Source organism: Corvus brachyrhynchos, unplaced genomic scaffold, assembly GCF_000691975.1.
Source record: "Corvus brachyrhynchos isolate BGI_N302 unplaced genomic scaffold, ASM69197v1 scaffold412, whole genome shotgun sequence".
NCBI lineage: Eukaryota > Metazoa > Chordata > Aves > Passeriformes > Corvidae > Corvus > Corvus brachyrhynchos.
In genome coordinates this window covers 1,389,321-1,405,117 of record NW_008236761.1, presented here as the reverse complement: position 1 = coordinate 1,405,117, position 15,797 = coordinate 1,389,321, and the positions used below count along the sequence as shown (strand labels likewise).

The window sequence follows — 15,797 nt, the reverse complement described above, 5'->3', positions numbered from 1 at the left end:
TGCACTATACCTACACTGGATTTCCCCTTTGTGTGTGTTTCCTGATGATGATGTCACTACCTTACCCATCAAACCACATTTTAATATATTTTCTCAATAAAACAGAATTTCTTTTGGAAATCTCCCAATACAAAGCTTCTTCCACTGACTTATTTTATTTTCCATGGGAAAAAATGGTAACTGATTAATAAGTAACTTGATGAATAACCAACAGGATACAACCAAACACTGCTAAAATAAGACAGCACCAATCCAGTAACCAAGTGGAGCCCATCCTCTATATGGGATGCCAGCCACCTGTATCTCTCCAGAATCCTGCTGGACAAGCATCTTCCCTCATCTAAAGCACCACGATGTTCAAATATTGTTATTTATTCCTTCTAAAATGATGTGGAAGGGAATGACCCAGCTGAGCTTCAGTGCTGGCCACACACACCATAAAACAGAACAATAAATGTTTGGAGAAGTCTCAGAAATAACCCCTAGGATCTAAAAGTTGATGGGTTTCCTTTCTCCCTCCTCTTTTTTTTCAGAGTGTAAGCTGGTAAAAGGCCTTTATCTGTATAAAACTGGACAAGTCACCTACTGTGGATGCAGGGTCTGACACTGAATAATCATTATGGGGAGATTTGACTTAAACATTCTCTGTTGGGGTTTTTTCTTTGAGCTGTCAACACATCCTGGTTTATCCAGGTCTGAAAGCAAACTTCCAAGGCTGGAAAGAGGAAGAAGGGAGTATAGTTTTTAAAAATAGTTAAGAACACATCTACTGTATCCTTTAAATAATCCTCTAAGACAAACAGCTTCAGTAGCCAAGAAGCTCTGCCCAGTTCTCCTTACATCCATCTAATGAACTCCTGAGGGTCCAACATGAGATCTGGATCCCTGGGGTCAGGGATTGCTCTAGAATGGAAAGGATGACAGGCTGCTCCTGCAAACCCATGTTCAGGCCTTTTTACAGTGTTAACACAAGTTTATGTGTTTAATTATTGAACAGTGAATAAACTGAGCTTTTTTTTTCTTTTGTATTTTTTTTGTATTTTTTATTTAACCAATGGAGACCTTTTCAACAGTAAAATTAAGGTAATGTGGTCTGAGAAACATGAACAGGAAGAGTAACTTTTCAGAAATGTCACTACCTAAAATAGAGTCACACACAGCCCAAAACCACTTTAGTTACTGTGCAGAAGGTGCAAACAAACAATTTTTCAAAGTCCCACAGAAGAAAGGAACACCAACTACAAATTACCTCTGTGTGCCCACCATTTGACAACCAGCTGAACCAGCTGAATTGCAGAAAATTTCATCAGCTGAATTAACCAACTGAACTATACAAAGAATGAAACTCTCCATACCTTTTTTCAGTGTGGTTTATTTTTTTAAACCATTTTCTTTTTAATTGCACTCTCCTGACCACCATTTTCAGGCAAAGCAGTGATTGCTGGGTTTCCCTAAGTTACGGTCTTTTGATTGCAACAGAGAAGGTGCTTATTAGGTAAAGAGGCAGAGTTATGTTGGATACAAAGGGTATTTTTTCATTTGATGGCTCCAGAACAAATGCAGGCCTAACAGAGGTGGTGAAGAAATGCAAATAAAGGCAAAAGAAAGTTAAAAAATATAAACAGCTTTCAACTCGCTTATGGCCTGCTAGAAAATATAAGGACAGGATGATGGGTGATGTTCATGCACCAAGTATTTGCCTTCTTACGTAGAAACTTTGGGGATTTAAAAATCCCCAAACAAACACCCCCCCCAATGCACATCCAGAGCATTTCTGGGCATATTGACTGCTTGTAGATCCCTGCACAGCCGTGTCCAGCAGTGGTCTGCAAACCAGGATGCATTTCCTGAGGAACTGATACCAACCCGAAAGCGGGGAGGAGAACATGGCACAGCCATTACCAGGAAAAACACTGCAGGAAAAACAGCCAAGGAGGTGGCTCAGGTAGGGCCTGGGCACTCAAACGGCCCTGAGAACAAAGACACATTTTTCCTGAGGGATGCAGTTTGGGGATCAAGATACTTAAAGATTTTCCAAGTTGAAAAGGGATAAGGGCCTCACAAAACTACAGTCTTGACCAGGAGGTTGAACAGGCAACCTCCAGGAATCTCCTCCACCCAAAGAACTCCGAGGTGAATGTGAGATGTGCATGAGGGGTGGAAAGCTAGGAAATGAAAGAGTATTGCATTCCCAGGACAAGATATAAGGAAAGACGTGGAAAAGGAACCCAAATAGAGGTGGAGAAGCCTTGGCAGGGTACGGCTGGCACAGACTCATGACTCAGCGCTGGTGTTGCTGCTACTTCGGAGGCCCAAAGTTTCCACTGTGCTTATTTTTAAAGCCTTGAGTTGTGACTCGCCTGCCCTCCTAAATCCCAGGAAAAGAAAAGCAGCTGCTGGGAAGGATGACTGGCTTGAATGTGTTGGGAAAGAGCTGAGACGCTGAGGCAGCGCGAGAAAAACTGAGGCAGCAGAGGAAAAACGATGCCCACTGAAGCAACTCACGGGTAACTCCACAGGCTGCAGGATCCACTGCCTGGCTCACTGGTAGAGCTGAATGGCCAAGCAAAGAGCAGCTCTGAAGAATAAAGTTTTTCATCTGCAAGCAGAACCACTTACAAGGATCCAAATTCCAGGTCCTGGATGCTTCTGAGCACAGTAATCGGAAAGAAAAATAAAGGCTAAAAGCAGGCTCAGAGAAACTTGCTTGCATCAGTTCAGCAAAAAATGGGGTTTCTTTATGAAGGGCTTTCTTTGTAGGAATAGAGTAATTCTGAGCTTACCAGCCCCTTCATAAGGAACTAGATGTTTTCACTGAAAATAGAAGCTGACAGTTCTCCTCTGTTCTTAGAGAAATATTATTTTAACCTAAAGAATTCCATAAAAACTGTAGCAGATAGCTTAGCATTTTTAAAAGGCTGCCTTTTAAAATTCTTTTTAAATGGACTAATACTGCAGTATAGGGCATTTCCATCTTTCTTCTAACAGAGCAGCCAGTGAGACAAGACCAAAAGCAGATATCCCACTTTTCCCCCCACTTTAAGTTCTGACATGTGTTTCTTGGAGACGGAAAAGTACACGAACAACTGAATGCAAAATCTACATAAAAAGAGAAGGTCAACGATAACATTGTTTGGAATGTCACTCATAGACCCAGTGTCTTTGTTCCAGGCAAAGTATATTATATTAAATGTTAAACGGACATTTAATATAGAGAATTATAAAGAGCTTCTTGTTTGGGGGAAAATAGGGAAACGTGCACTAAGAGGTTGAACTGTGACAAGTGCAGAATAGTATCAATAATCCCATTATAACACCTGATTTGTCAAACTTATCTCTACAAGTTATTCTAAAATTCACAATAGTGTTCCTAACCATTTATGAAATGGAGCAGATGAGTCTTTGTGGCCTTCATGGCCACTGATTCTCCATGCTTTGTCAGGAAGAATGGCCTGAATAGCCACGGAGTCCTACACTTCGTTTTCCTGCCCCCCTTATGGATATCCCGGTGCTTTGAATGGAGAACATAATCCAAAGGTAGTACCAGGCAGGTGTTTTCTTTCTGGCAGCAGTAAGTTCTGTTGATGTATTGTACACCACCATGGCTGAAAGGACCACACCAGGCCATCAATATGCATGATCTCCACACCGGGCAGCGACTGGGAAGCGCTACGGATCCTCTCCCGAAAAATGGAAAGTCAGTCGTGCTGAGATTTAAAACTAACTAAACAGTCCAGGCTCCAGGTGCATCTGAAATCACAGGCATTCCACACATCCCACACTAAATATGAGATTTTTTCAGGGATATGGCAAGGAACAAAGACTCTTAAAGTGATTCCTCATAATCCCAGTTGAAACACAGGTCTTCCTCTGAGTTTTTTTACCTAATGAATCCAAAGCTCGTTTAGAAAACACCAGTGATTATCCAAAAGAAATATCCTAAATTAAGTCACAGAATCTCAGAATGTCTTGGGTTGGATGGGACCTTAGAGATCACCTAATTCCACCCCTTGCCATGGGCAGGGACACCTCCCACTGTCCCAGGCTGCTCCAAGCCCCAGTGTCCAACCTGCCCTTTGACACTGCCAGGGATCCAGGGGCAGCCACAGCTTCTCCGGGCACCCTGTGCCAGGGCCTCCCCACCCTCACAGGGAACAACTGATGGGTATCAACCAAAAACATCATCTCTAAGCAAGTATCAGCTCCTTCTGAAGGCTCCACACCCTCCCTGGTTTCCAAGGTCCATGAAAAGAGCAGGAGGAAGTCCACAGAGAGCAGCACAGATTGTTTACAGGCAAACCTGCCTGACACGGTTATCTATGACAGACAGGAGCAACCACAGCAAGATTCCAAAGGAAGGAAACAGAAGAACCTCACAGCCCTTAAGGATCCATGGGGGAATATCACTCAGTGCAGGAGTGGGTCTGAATGGCATTTTTGCCACTGGATCCAGAGGTTTCTTGGATATAGCTTTTCCCCCTCCCCCAAGTAGCTGTGCCAACCAGGCTTCAGGGAGCAACACCCAAAAAAAAGTCACACATGAAGCTTCTGTGGGTCTGCTGCCTTCTCCTATAGAAATTCCTACAACAGGAAAGGCAGAATATTCAAGTCAGACCTTGGATGATACAATTTCAGTAGCTGTTCCCTTTGTACAGGTAAGAAATGAACTCTGCTAAGAAAAAGAGGTGCCACATTCACACAGCCACCACTGGGAAAAAAGGGAACTTGAATGAAGACCAGAACAAAGTCACCCTCCAGGCACTGGGCTGGGAGGAGAACATTCCCCAGTGCTGGTGGATAAAACCATGATTTTCATATTCAATTAAACCAACACACTGAATGCCTGCTAAAATGGTCTGCAATACTACCAATAAAGTAGAAAGAAGATACTTCAAAGCTCTGCCACACTTGTGAGTGGTGCACATGAAGCACCTCAGGCCTCTGGGGTCACTTCATCCAGGTTGGGTTTGCTTTATTTTGTCTGTCTTTTAAAATACAATAAAACCAACACTTGCAGACACTGAGTGAGCTCATTCCTGCAAAAACATTTTCCAAATGTTTCCTACAGAAAATTTGAAAATACAATAAATGCACGGACATGTTTCAAAGCAATTTGTTGTCTTTCAAAGTAATTGCTATCAAATATATCCAGATACAGCAGCCATTCAGCTCAGCATACCCAAGACGAAAATTTCAACATAGACCACTCACATACTACAATTGAAAGTTTCTCTGCAGAGAAACCACAGAATGACAACTAAATTCCTTCCAAAGATAAGCCTGAGATTAAAAAAAAAACAAAACACCAAAAAAACCCCAAAAAACCAGTTTCTGCATATGGGCTAATTACACCTTCCAAAGATAAGCCTGAGATTAAAAAAAAAAACAAAACACCAAAAAAAACCCCAAAAAAACAGTTTCTGCATATGGGCTAATTACGAACTAAACTCTCCTCACAGGATCTGGAGTACAGAAGTCAAAGATCTTAATTCCCTAAAAGCTGAAGGGTCCCAAGTCTTAATAACGTATCTTCCATACACACACAAAAACTAATTTCCCAGGTTTTTTTTGAATTACTGCTTGATTACAAAAGTCATCGATTTCACCATAAAGCAAAACCAAGACAAATGTCTTAAATAATACAGAAAAACTCTAGAGGGAGGTTTAGCACTGCAGTAACTCTAAAATCATCCTCAGAGGAAGAAACAAGTAACTCAAGTTCATCTGTGAACAAAACAGCTCCTGAGCAGTCAACCCACGGCTGCTCCTTGTTTGTCCCCAAGTCGGGGACCCACCCTTAAAGTCCACAACCTCTTCCTGCTCTCCCACAGCAACCTCTGTATCCTTTGGGATTAAAAATCCAACACATTCTGCCCAGACTGCAGGGAATGATCTAATGGAAAGCTGCTTGCTGCATTTGCAAGGCAGGTACACCTCAAGTTATTTTTTCCTGCTGTGCCAGGGGTTCCGTAGCTTGGAAGCAGAGGAAAGACTTTGCTTCACCCTGGAATTTTTTTTGTATTCCAAGCCTGTTGTAAGGCTGTGTTTGCCATGCTGCAGCTGTTTTGCCTCGTGGGATTTAGGAATCAACCCAGGTGACTGGTGTTCCATGCTGACAGGGTTCTATTTACAGAGCTCCCCAGCACCATTCCCAAATCTTCCAGCTGTGCCAGTGGAGTGTCTGCCATCCTCCTGCTCTTACAGTCACCACTGGAAAGTTGCAATAAATCGGTGTATTTTCAAAAGAGTTTCATTTCCATTCTATCAGAGACTTGTGTTATTTTGGCTAAAATTCACTCAATTTCTCTCATTCCTTAAGAGGGAAATACCATCACCTTTCCGGTCTTCACAGAATAAAGATAAATCAGTTAATTTTCACAAAGTGTTGGAATACCTGATAAAGAACAGCAAAGGAAAAAAACAAGCCATGGCACAAGTTACTAAGACATGGTGGGAATATCTGATTTTAACTCTTACAATTTTAATCCTCTGAAAAATTGTTCAAAAGGCCACTGGGCAGCTTGGCATCCTTGTCAAGAGGTAAAAGAAATGGTCAGCTTCTATTTTTGATTTTAAACAATGGAAAACCAGTACATTCTGGAAAATATATAAATGAATTATATATATATATATTAAAAATGTAAAATAAAGCATGTTATTTATTAAATATCTGCTTTATATATTATGTATACACATGCACAGGTTATACAGATCAAAATTGCTACAGGAATACTGTCGTTTTTTAGGAAATATGTATGCACATATTCTGATGCCTTGGAACGAGTGTGTTTTCCAGGTCTGGTGAGACACAGGGTGAGGGAAATGGGTAAGGGTGACCTGGTATCTGCTTACATCCACCTCCCCACCTTTCCTCTTGCCTTTCCTGCTTCTCTCTCTCCACCTCCAGCTGCTTTTCCCTCTCTCATCCATTTCACCTTATTTAAGGCTCCTCTCCTGACCACTACCATGGACATGAGGAGCTGCCAACGGGACTGTGTGGCTATGAACTACATTAACTTTCATTTTCTCCTCATTTGAAAATGTTTTAAATGTATGAAGTTTCTCAGTGCCACAGACACAGAAATCAACACCAAGTGCCCTGTCCCCTCTTGATGACAGATAAGCTGGTTTTACTCAGCACCCACAGCTCTTCCATGTTAATTCGACCTCTAGAAAACACAGAGAGGAGAAAAAAAATCCTAACAATTACTGCCTCTTTTAAAAAAAAAAAAACTGGACACTTCTACTTGTGCCTCACTTAAAATGTAGCTCAGGGAATGGGCTCTCCCACCTTTTTTGTCCAACATCAGTGCCTTTAGTTGAGGTACTACAATTAGAAACTCATTAGCATGCAGGGAAACTCAACCTCCTTGCAAATTCCAAGGGGCCAGGCCATGCTGATTGCCTGGAGTCACGTTTTACTCTGAAACAATGATAATGAAACATCAAGCAAAACAAAAACATGACAAGGAAGGTCATCTGTGTGTTCCCAGACTGTGAGAGTCTTGAGTTGAAAGTGTGAAATAACAGTAAGCATAGCAGAGATGTAACTATCATCTCAAACACCCCAAAAACCAACATTTTACCTATTTAACATGCTGGCTAAAACAGTTTTTTGGTAGGTAGCAGTAAAAGCACCCATTCAGTAAATGTGTTCTTTCACCATAAGAGTATTCTCAGCCACTGATTTCAGGTAGCTTATTAATCATGGAGAATAGCTAATAATAACAATACAAAATTGCAATTTAAATGCTATTAGCAGGCTTACTGATAGTGGGAAATGAGAACCTTTCTGAGCTCTCATTTCTGAATATTAAGGTAAGCCTCTAAGCATATATTAAATAATGCAGGACCAAAATTACAAGAGCTGAGTGCAGAATCCCAACTGATCTAGAAAACTGCGGAATTGCTGATACATTGGGTACTTCTCCCATTTATACCACGGCACAGCCTGGAAAAGCCAGGAAAAAGCCAACTGGAGATGGACAATAAGCAAAAAAAATGCTCCAAAAACCTTCAAAGGCAACAGGTACTACAGGGTGAAAACACTCCACAAAAAAACCTTGACAGAGTAAGAGCAGGGAAATTTAAATACAGGCCCTGTAATTCATCACATACATTTGCACCACTTACCATGTAATTAGGGGCAAGTAATAAACACTGGGCTGGGGTGTTTCATTTGCCTTTGGACAGGTTCTCCTGCTCCCAACAAAAGCACTCTGTGTTTAGAAACTTGGCACCCAAGTGCAGGGCACCAACCTACAATTTTTTTTAAACCAACAAAGCGTTCAGTTCTGGGAAACTTATTTTCACTGGCCACCCTTCCACTGCTTCTAACTTGCCAAAAAAAAGTCAGATGTCAGAATATTCCAAATTCCCTAAGGTGACAAGAAGCATTTGGAGAGTATCTGTGAAAAGGTTTAGAAATCTGGCTTCATGAACTACTGAGCATTTCCAGCTCCCTTTATAACTGGTTTAAAAGGAATATCCCACTGCTGATGAATATGACTTCCCATTTATTTGGAGCACGACTTGTCTCCCGAAAAGGCTTTACGTGAAATTTTATTACCACCTCCAAAACAGAAATCCTTTTAGAGGCCCTCGAAGAAGCATCCAACACTGTTTTGGAGCCGTGCACTTATCAGCAATCCAAGGAAGCGATCCCACAAGACTTCATTCATATAAACAGCCATTCAGTGAATCTCAAATGCTGCAGCTGCATGGCTGCAAAGTTGGGGAGGGGGGGTTTTAAATCCAAGGAGCTGAAAGCCTCAGTTGTTAAGTCTGAGCTTTCTGAAGCGCAGAGTGTAATTATTTTTCCAACTTATCACTAATTCCCTAAATGCAGAGACTGTTGTGTCTCTGCATATAAAAGACATTCCCAGCGTCTAATGGATAAATGTATTAAGAACTGATGTTAAATTTTCTACATCAGTTACAAAATCACTCAAGAATACACATTTTCAACCACAGTTTCAGGAGGCACTGTCATTGAAAAATTCAGGTATTTAATCAAATTTAGTTCAGCTGCCAATGGAACTGATACTTGCCAAGGTAAATTCACGTCCACAGAAAGAACTGGAGCACCAAGAACTTATGGCACTATTGTGAGTGGGCTTAATTCAGCAGAAATTCCACGGGATTTAGGAAGGGTTTTCAGAGGAGTTTTAGGCTGAGAAGACGTGCAGAAAATCCAGCACTAAAACCCTATCCATCACAGGCACAGAAATCATCTTTTCCCAAGCGACAGTGAAGTCTGGCCCCCGGAACACATTTGCTCTGTGTATTTTAGGGGTGATGCAGCACTGAGGACTAGAAGGATGTTTAACATGACATGCTACAAACTACACTTGGAAGCAGCCTAGTGACAGCTTGTGTTCTCACATTCCACGTCAGGCACATCTCCAGTTGGATTTACGGCACACTGAGCTCCACGAGCTCACTCATTTGGATTTCATTCTACCTTTAATCTATTTTAAAATAAATTAGTATCTTTTTAATCTGTTGTACTTGGGCTTAAGCTCCAAGAGCCTTTACTGTAAATTAAACAGGCAGCTGCCCCTTATTAGATGCTCTCTAATTTTGGACCAGGGGAGAAAAAGCAATCCTCCCTCTTTTCTCACAAACAAATCAAAATTCATTCCACTCCCTATCACAAGCATGAGGCCAAATCCGCCTTTATTTCAGATGAATGGGAAGCTGCTCTTACTGAAGAATGTGAATTTAAATTTATTTTGGATCGACTAAGCCACAACATTTCCTCTCCCTCTGATTGACCTGATTTTACCTTTCACTCAGGTTTCACACTGACTTCTGAGAAAACCACATGGAGTTTGACTTTATAACAATTGGGAAAAAATGTTAAAAATGTTTTCTGTACTCGAGAACTTCCTCAAGTCAAAATACATGAAAATATGGAATGGGCCTAAGTCCTGTATAGACCAAACTGATTCAGAACTTCAACACATTTTCCTAGTAAGGAACTTACGGAAAAGATAAATGAAAAAAACAAACACTGTGATAATTTGCTGATTAACAAATTATCCCAACAGAACAATGCCACAGCCATCAAAATTATTCCAGAACCTACCTGTGCATATTCTTTCTCAATTGCAGCTCTTTTCTGACTGAATGCTCTGAAAGAAGGTAAAAGAAATCCCATTAATACATAAAAGCAAAACACTACAAATTCAATAATTTAGTCAAAATCCATTAACACAGGGAGCAAAACTCTACAAATTCAATAATTTACTTTAAAAGGACCTTCTGCTGGACAGTCTGTAGAGTGAAACAGCAACAAAAAAGGGAAATGGTTTGACAAGTGCACATCAGTAGCCCAGCAACGACCGTGTGTGGACTCCACATACGTGGCGGCTGAATTTCCAAGTTTTATTGGACAAACTCAGTTCCCAGGAATACTCAGTTCCCAGGCAGAAATAGCATTTTCCTCATGAAAAGCTCATCAGCTTTCCAGTGGTACAGCTGAGGGAGGAATTTGGGAGCACAGAACAATTTGGCTTTACGTATCTAGACAGACTTAATTTTCTTCAGAGTTTTTTTGATCAGAGTTATTTTGTTTAAGCTATACCACAAACTACTAAGCTTAAAGCTACACCATAGGCACAAGAAAAAGCTAATTATATTTAAATTAGTTACACAATAATTCTGGTGACATGCCAACAAAAAAACCCACCTCAGGAACATCCTCTAATAAAGTTAACTCAGTAAAAAGGAGCTCTGGACAGGCTCCTCTTATTCCTGTCTACTCCATTTCACCCATGAAGAGTATCCACATGCTACATGCTCAGCTTCCCCAATGGGATGTAAAACAACAGTTTAAATGCATCATGATTTCTTAAAATTCTTCCCAGACCAATGACAGCCCAAAAGATCTGGTCACATTCCAGCTCCAACAGTTAAACTTCCTAAATCCCCCTTGTGTAGCCCAGGTGGGTTCCAAGGGCCGTGTGACTCCCATATGAAACACCTCGATAGGAACAGGTGAAGTTGGCTGAGATGCCTGTGAATGAATTCCCTTTTGCAAAGCATTCCAAGTACTACAGCTAATATTAGAAACCAATTTCTTTTAGGATCTCCTGCTCCAAAATCTAATATCCCAGTCAGTTTAGCAAAGACCTAGAGACCACATCATTGCTCTGAAAAGACTCTCTTTTCTCTCGGAAGTACAAAGAACTGCACAAATAACTACAAGGAATAACTGAAATGTGTTACCAATATTGAGAAGGTAGAAGAAAAAAAGCAGCTGTCTTTGGAACATAAATCTGGGAATACTTTAGGCAAACAAAGTTATTTTCCAATTCTCAGCTAACTGCATTTCAAAACATAGAATCCCAGCTAAATTACACCAAACCTGGATATTTGTGTATTTTCACCTGAGGTTTTTTCCCACCTCATTCAAACCAAATTCCACTTAAATTAATTGCAGAATGACAACTGTGACAAGCAGGAAGCCAGAGATATCCCCAAAAATTTTCTACATTAAAAGTTTTGCACCAGAGAAAAAAACCAAAAGCATTCAACCAGCCCTTGTGCAGGATTACAAAATAACATGGGAATCAAACTGACTCCCAAAAGCAACTGAAATCTTGGAACTGGATCGACCGCAAGCTCTGGCAGGAACGAACAGAATGGACTGTACAGCAGCACCTCCTTATGAAAAAACTTTAGTTTTAGACTTTGTTGTGTATTTTAAATGGGGCAATAGTTGGCAAGGTGATTTCTCCAATATTTAAATTTGTTTTGCTGAATGAAGAAAATGGTTAAGTACGGAAGGGCCGTCGGGATCAGCCGTCTGCATTCCTTGGAGCTGGTGCTCCCTGTGGCTTTGGGACTGCGCTTCCCTCCCTTGGTCCAGCACAAAGCTGCCTTTAACCTTGGGACAGTTTATACAGGAATCCTTCTATGACAACTATGAATGTATTACAAAACATGATGAAAGAGGAGACTGAAGTCAACACATTTCCCAGGAGAAAATTATTCTGAGCAAGGGAAAAGAAAAGTCTGACTAATAAATGCATCATAGTTTCTTAACTTGGGCAGTGTGAAAACTTTGATGTGTGTATCCTGGTTTTATGTGCAAAGCTGGGATAGTCTTAACCTTACTGTCCTTCAGGATGGACTTTCAAATGCATTCATATAAGGAAACATTTGTTTCCATGAAGTAACAGAACGTTCTCTAACTACTGAAAACTTAAGACATGAATAGTGAGTCGGCAAGAAAGCAGGAACATTATTTAGTGGTTTATTAAACCAGGGAGCACTAATACCTACTTTTACATCTTTTTCTCAAAATAACCATTAACTAAGTGCAGGAAACACCAGAACTGCACTCCCCAAAAAATTATCTTGGTCTGTGGACAGTAATTCCTAAATATCATCTTTATCCTGCCAACATTAACGCAATACATTTATTCCCTTTGCCCCACTTTTCCTCAGGCTCTGTGAGACCAGGGAATTCTAAGGGAGCAGGAGAAAGAGAACATCCCTTCCTGCCATTCCCGCTTTGCTAATGCCACTTTTTCTAGTGTTGAGCCCTCACTGCAAATTCCCAACCCCAAATTTCAACCACTGGCATGTACTTCCATCACTCATATCCCATTAAAGGTAACAGATGCTATGCAATATTCAGGTATGCTTCTATATTCCCAATGTAAATGAGCATAACAATGTGAAGTAAAGAGTCAGGTCAGCGGAGAATCGTATTTCATTAAGTTTTCCTACAGGGAAACAGGAGAAACAGATGAGCTTAATTATTTCATGGATGTCCACTTGGGCTGGAAATGTGTAAAGCTCACACCTTCATGAAAAATCAATATAAGGGCATTAAAACATACATCAGTGTTTTATAAGACAATGTCACATTTGCCAATATTGTGCAGTTGTACAAATCTGAAGATCAAAGTCACAGCTTGCACAGTAAAAAGTTAAACCCAGTGACACCCTGAAAACCAGAAAGTGAATTAGTCACTGTGTAAAAACTTAACTCCACGCTCACACCTTCATGAAAAATCAATATAAGGGCATTAAAACATACATCAGTGTTTTATAAGACAATGTCACATTTGCCAATATTGTGCAGTTGTACAAATCTGAAGATCAAAGTCACAGCTTGCACAGTAAAAAGTTAAACCCAGTGACACCCTGAAAACCAGAAAGTGAATTAGTCACTGTGTAAAAATTTAACTCCGTGCAGAGCTATGCAAAAACGTAAACACACACTTCATGTTCAGGGCTCCTGAATAAAAGAAGAGCGTAAATTTGCATCAGTGGATGTATTTCTATTTAAAGGCTGAGAAATTCAGCAATGAACCAGGTGAGGCCTGAATCCCATTTGGAACAACTCCTCATGCAAGATCACGATAATGATCAAAAACCCAACGGATTCAGTGAAAAATTCATACAACTCACCCGACACCAGCAGTTTGTGTCTGTGGTTTTTTGGGCTATGAACATTCTGACAAATTGTTTGGAAATTTTAATGAAATTTTAAAATCCTTACAGTTTACACAAAGCATCAGAAAACATATAAATTAGTATCACATCCAAAACATCCAAAAACATTAGGCTAAAGAAACACACCTTCTGACTGACCTTGACCTGAAATTAATTCATTCCATCAAAAATTCTGGAAGTACATGTCCCAAGGAACTGCAGAGCACATTGCAGCTGGGTTAAACCTGACTCAATCCACCGGCACTCGAGAAGATGAATCAGTGAATTTTGAAATACACAAAAATTTCCAGCTTCCCAGAAAGTAGATCAAGGATAATTCCTGACATCTAGAACACATGCCAGTGGAAAATCATGACTTTACAACTTGTGCTTGTAATGTACACTGGGAGCACACACACTCAGTGTGCCATCACGTCCAACGTATTACTATCCTGGTATTTTTCAGTATACACTCATTCCAAAATTTTCCATTAAAAACATGAAAACAGACAGCTCTCATTATAAAAAAGAAAAGAAAAAGGGGAGCAACCCCAGAAAGCTCCAAAGCCAGTATTATGGATTTGTTCATCCTTTTTGTCCCAGTGACAAAAACCATGCCACCAGCTCAAATCAACCCCAAATATTGTTGAATTTCTTTGTATTTATTCTTTCTCATCCTCTTCTTAAACCATCAGAGACTTTAAATGATTTTAATGATTTTTAGTGGGGCAAAGGGAATAAATAAGTGTATTGCATTAATGCTGGCAGGATAAAGATGGCATTTAGGAATTACTGTCCACAAATCACTCCTGACCAATCTCTTTAACAGTGAAGACATGCAGTGAAGTATTTGTGTCCAGGATGGCACTGGAATTCCAACCTGGAGTCCCAGCCCAGCCTGCTGCTCAAGGCTGGAGTGCCCCTGGACTTGGCATTTGCCTTTGCTGACCTTCCTGAGGTTCCTGCCAGCCCCTGTCACCCACAGCCCAAGGCACAGCCCTGCCTCCAGCCTATCAATGTTCTCCCCCAATCTGTCTCTTTCAATTTGCTAAGAGCCCCATCCCACCATCCAGGTTGTGACCAAAGTCATGGACCAGCATTGACCCATCGACCTCTGAGGGATTCCCAGCTGCCAGCTGCACTTGGCACTGCTCCCCACCACTTAGATTTGGGAAGCTCAGCCAATCCTCCACCCAGCTATCAGTCCACGTGTCCCCAGCATCGCTACAAAGGTGCTGGAGGTCTGTGTCAAAGGTCTCACTGAAGCCACCACGTACAACACATGCACTGCCAGCTTTCCCAAAAGGCAATCAAGCACTGTTTGCCCTTGGGAGTCCACGCTGGCTGCTCCAAATCCTTTGGGACCCTTCAAGGAATGGAAAAGCCTGGAAAATGGTTTCTAGGAGGTCTTGCTCTGTAATTTTCTCAGGAATTAAGGTAAAGATGAGCAGCTGCTGTTCCCCAGATCCTCCTTGCAGCGGTCTTTGAAAAAGGGTGCAGGGTTTGCCTTTCTGCAGTCATCAGGAAGCTCTCCTGACTGCCATGACCTTTCCAAGGTGACAGGCAACTATCCCACTCCACTGCTGGAGTCCCAGTAAGCTCCAAGTTCTGCAGCTGCACCTGCATTTCCAGTTCCAATTGCAGGTCACAGCTCCCAGTGCTGGGCTTGGCTGGGATGGAGTTAATTTTCTGCACAGTAGCTCGGACAGGGCTGTGCCTGGGATTTGTGCTGAGAACACAAAGTTGCACGCACAGATAACTCAGGGATGTTCCCACTATTGCTGAGCAGTGCTTACACAGCTCAAAGCCTTTTCTGCTCCTCACACCACAGAATGGTTTGGGTTGGGAGAGACCTTAACAATCATCTCATTCTACCCCTGCCATGGGCAGGGACACCTTCCACTAGCCCAGGTTGCTCCAAGCCCCATCCAGCCCGGCCTTGGACACTTCCAGGGATGGGGCAGCCACAGCTTCTCTGGGCAAACTGTTCCCATTAGTGATAGGCTGTGAGTGTGCAAGAAATTGGGACAGGACCCAGTCAGGACAGCTGACCCCAAGGGACCCCAGACCACACCACACTGTGCTCAGCAATAAAAGCTGGGGGAAGAAGAAGGGATGTACAAAATGATGGCGTTTGTCTTGCCAAGTCACAGAATCATTAATGTGGGAAAGACCTCTGGAATCATTGAGTCCAAGCTGTGCCCAATGCCCACCTTGTCCCCAGCCCAGAGCACTGACTGCCACGTCCAGTCCTTCCCTAGACACCTCCAGGGTGGAGATTCCACCACCTCCCTCGGCAATCCCTGACAATGCTCGACAATCATTTCCATGAAGAAATTCCTGCT

The 15,797-nt window shown here is 41.7% G+C and overlaps 1 protein-coding gene across 2 annotated transcripts in view; it reads right to left on the bottom strand.

Moving 5' to 3' along the window:
- Nucleotides 1–15,797, bottom strand: part of FCHSD2 (FCH and double SH3 domains 2) — a 121,275-nt gene that overhangs the window by 86,872 nt on the left and 18,606 nt on the right. For both annotated transcript variants that reach the window (XM_008644643.2, XM_017727117.1), the window contains exon 2: nt 10,091–10,136. In XM_008644643.2, the coding sequence (XP_008642865.1) occupies nt 10,091–10,136 (46 nt within the window). The remainder of the gene's footprint in view (nt 1–10,090; nt 10,137–15,797) is intronic.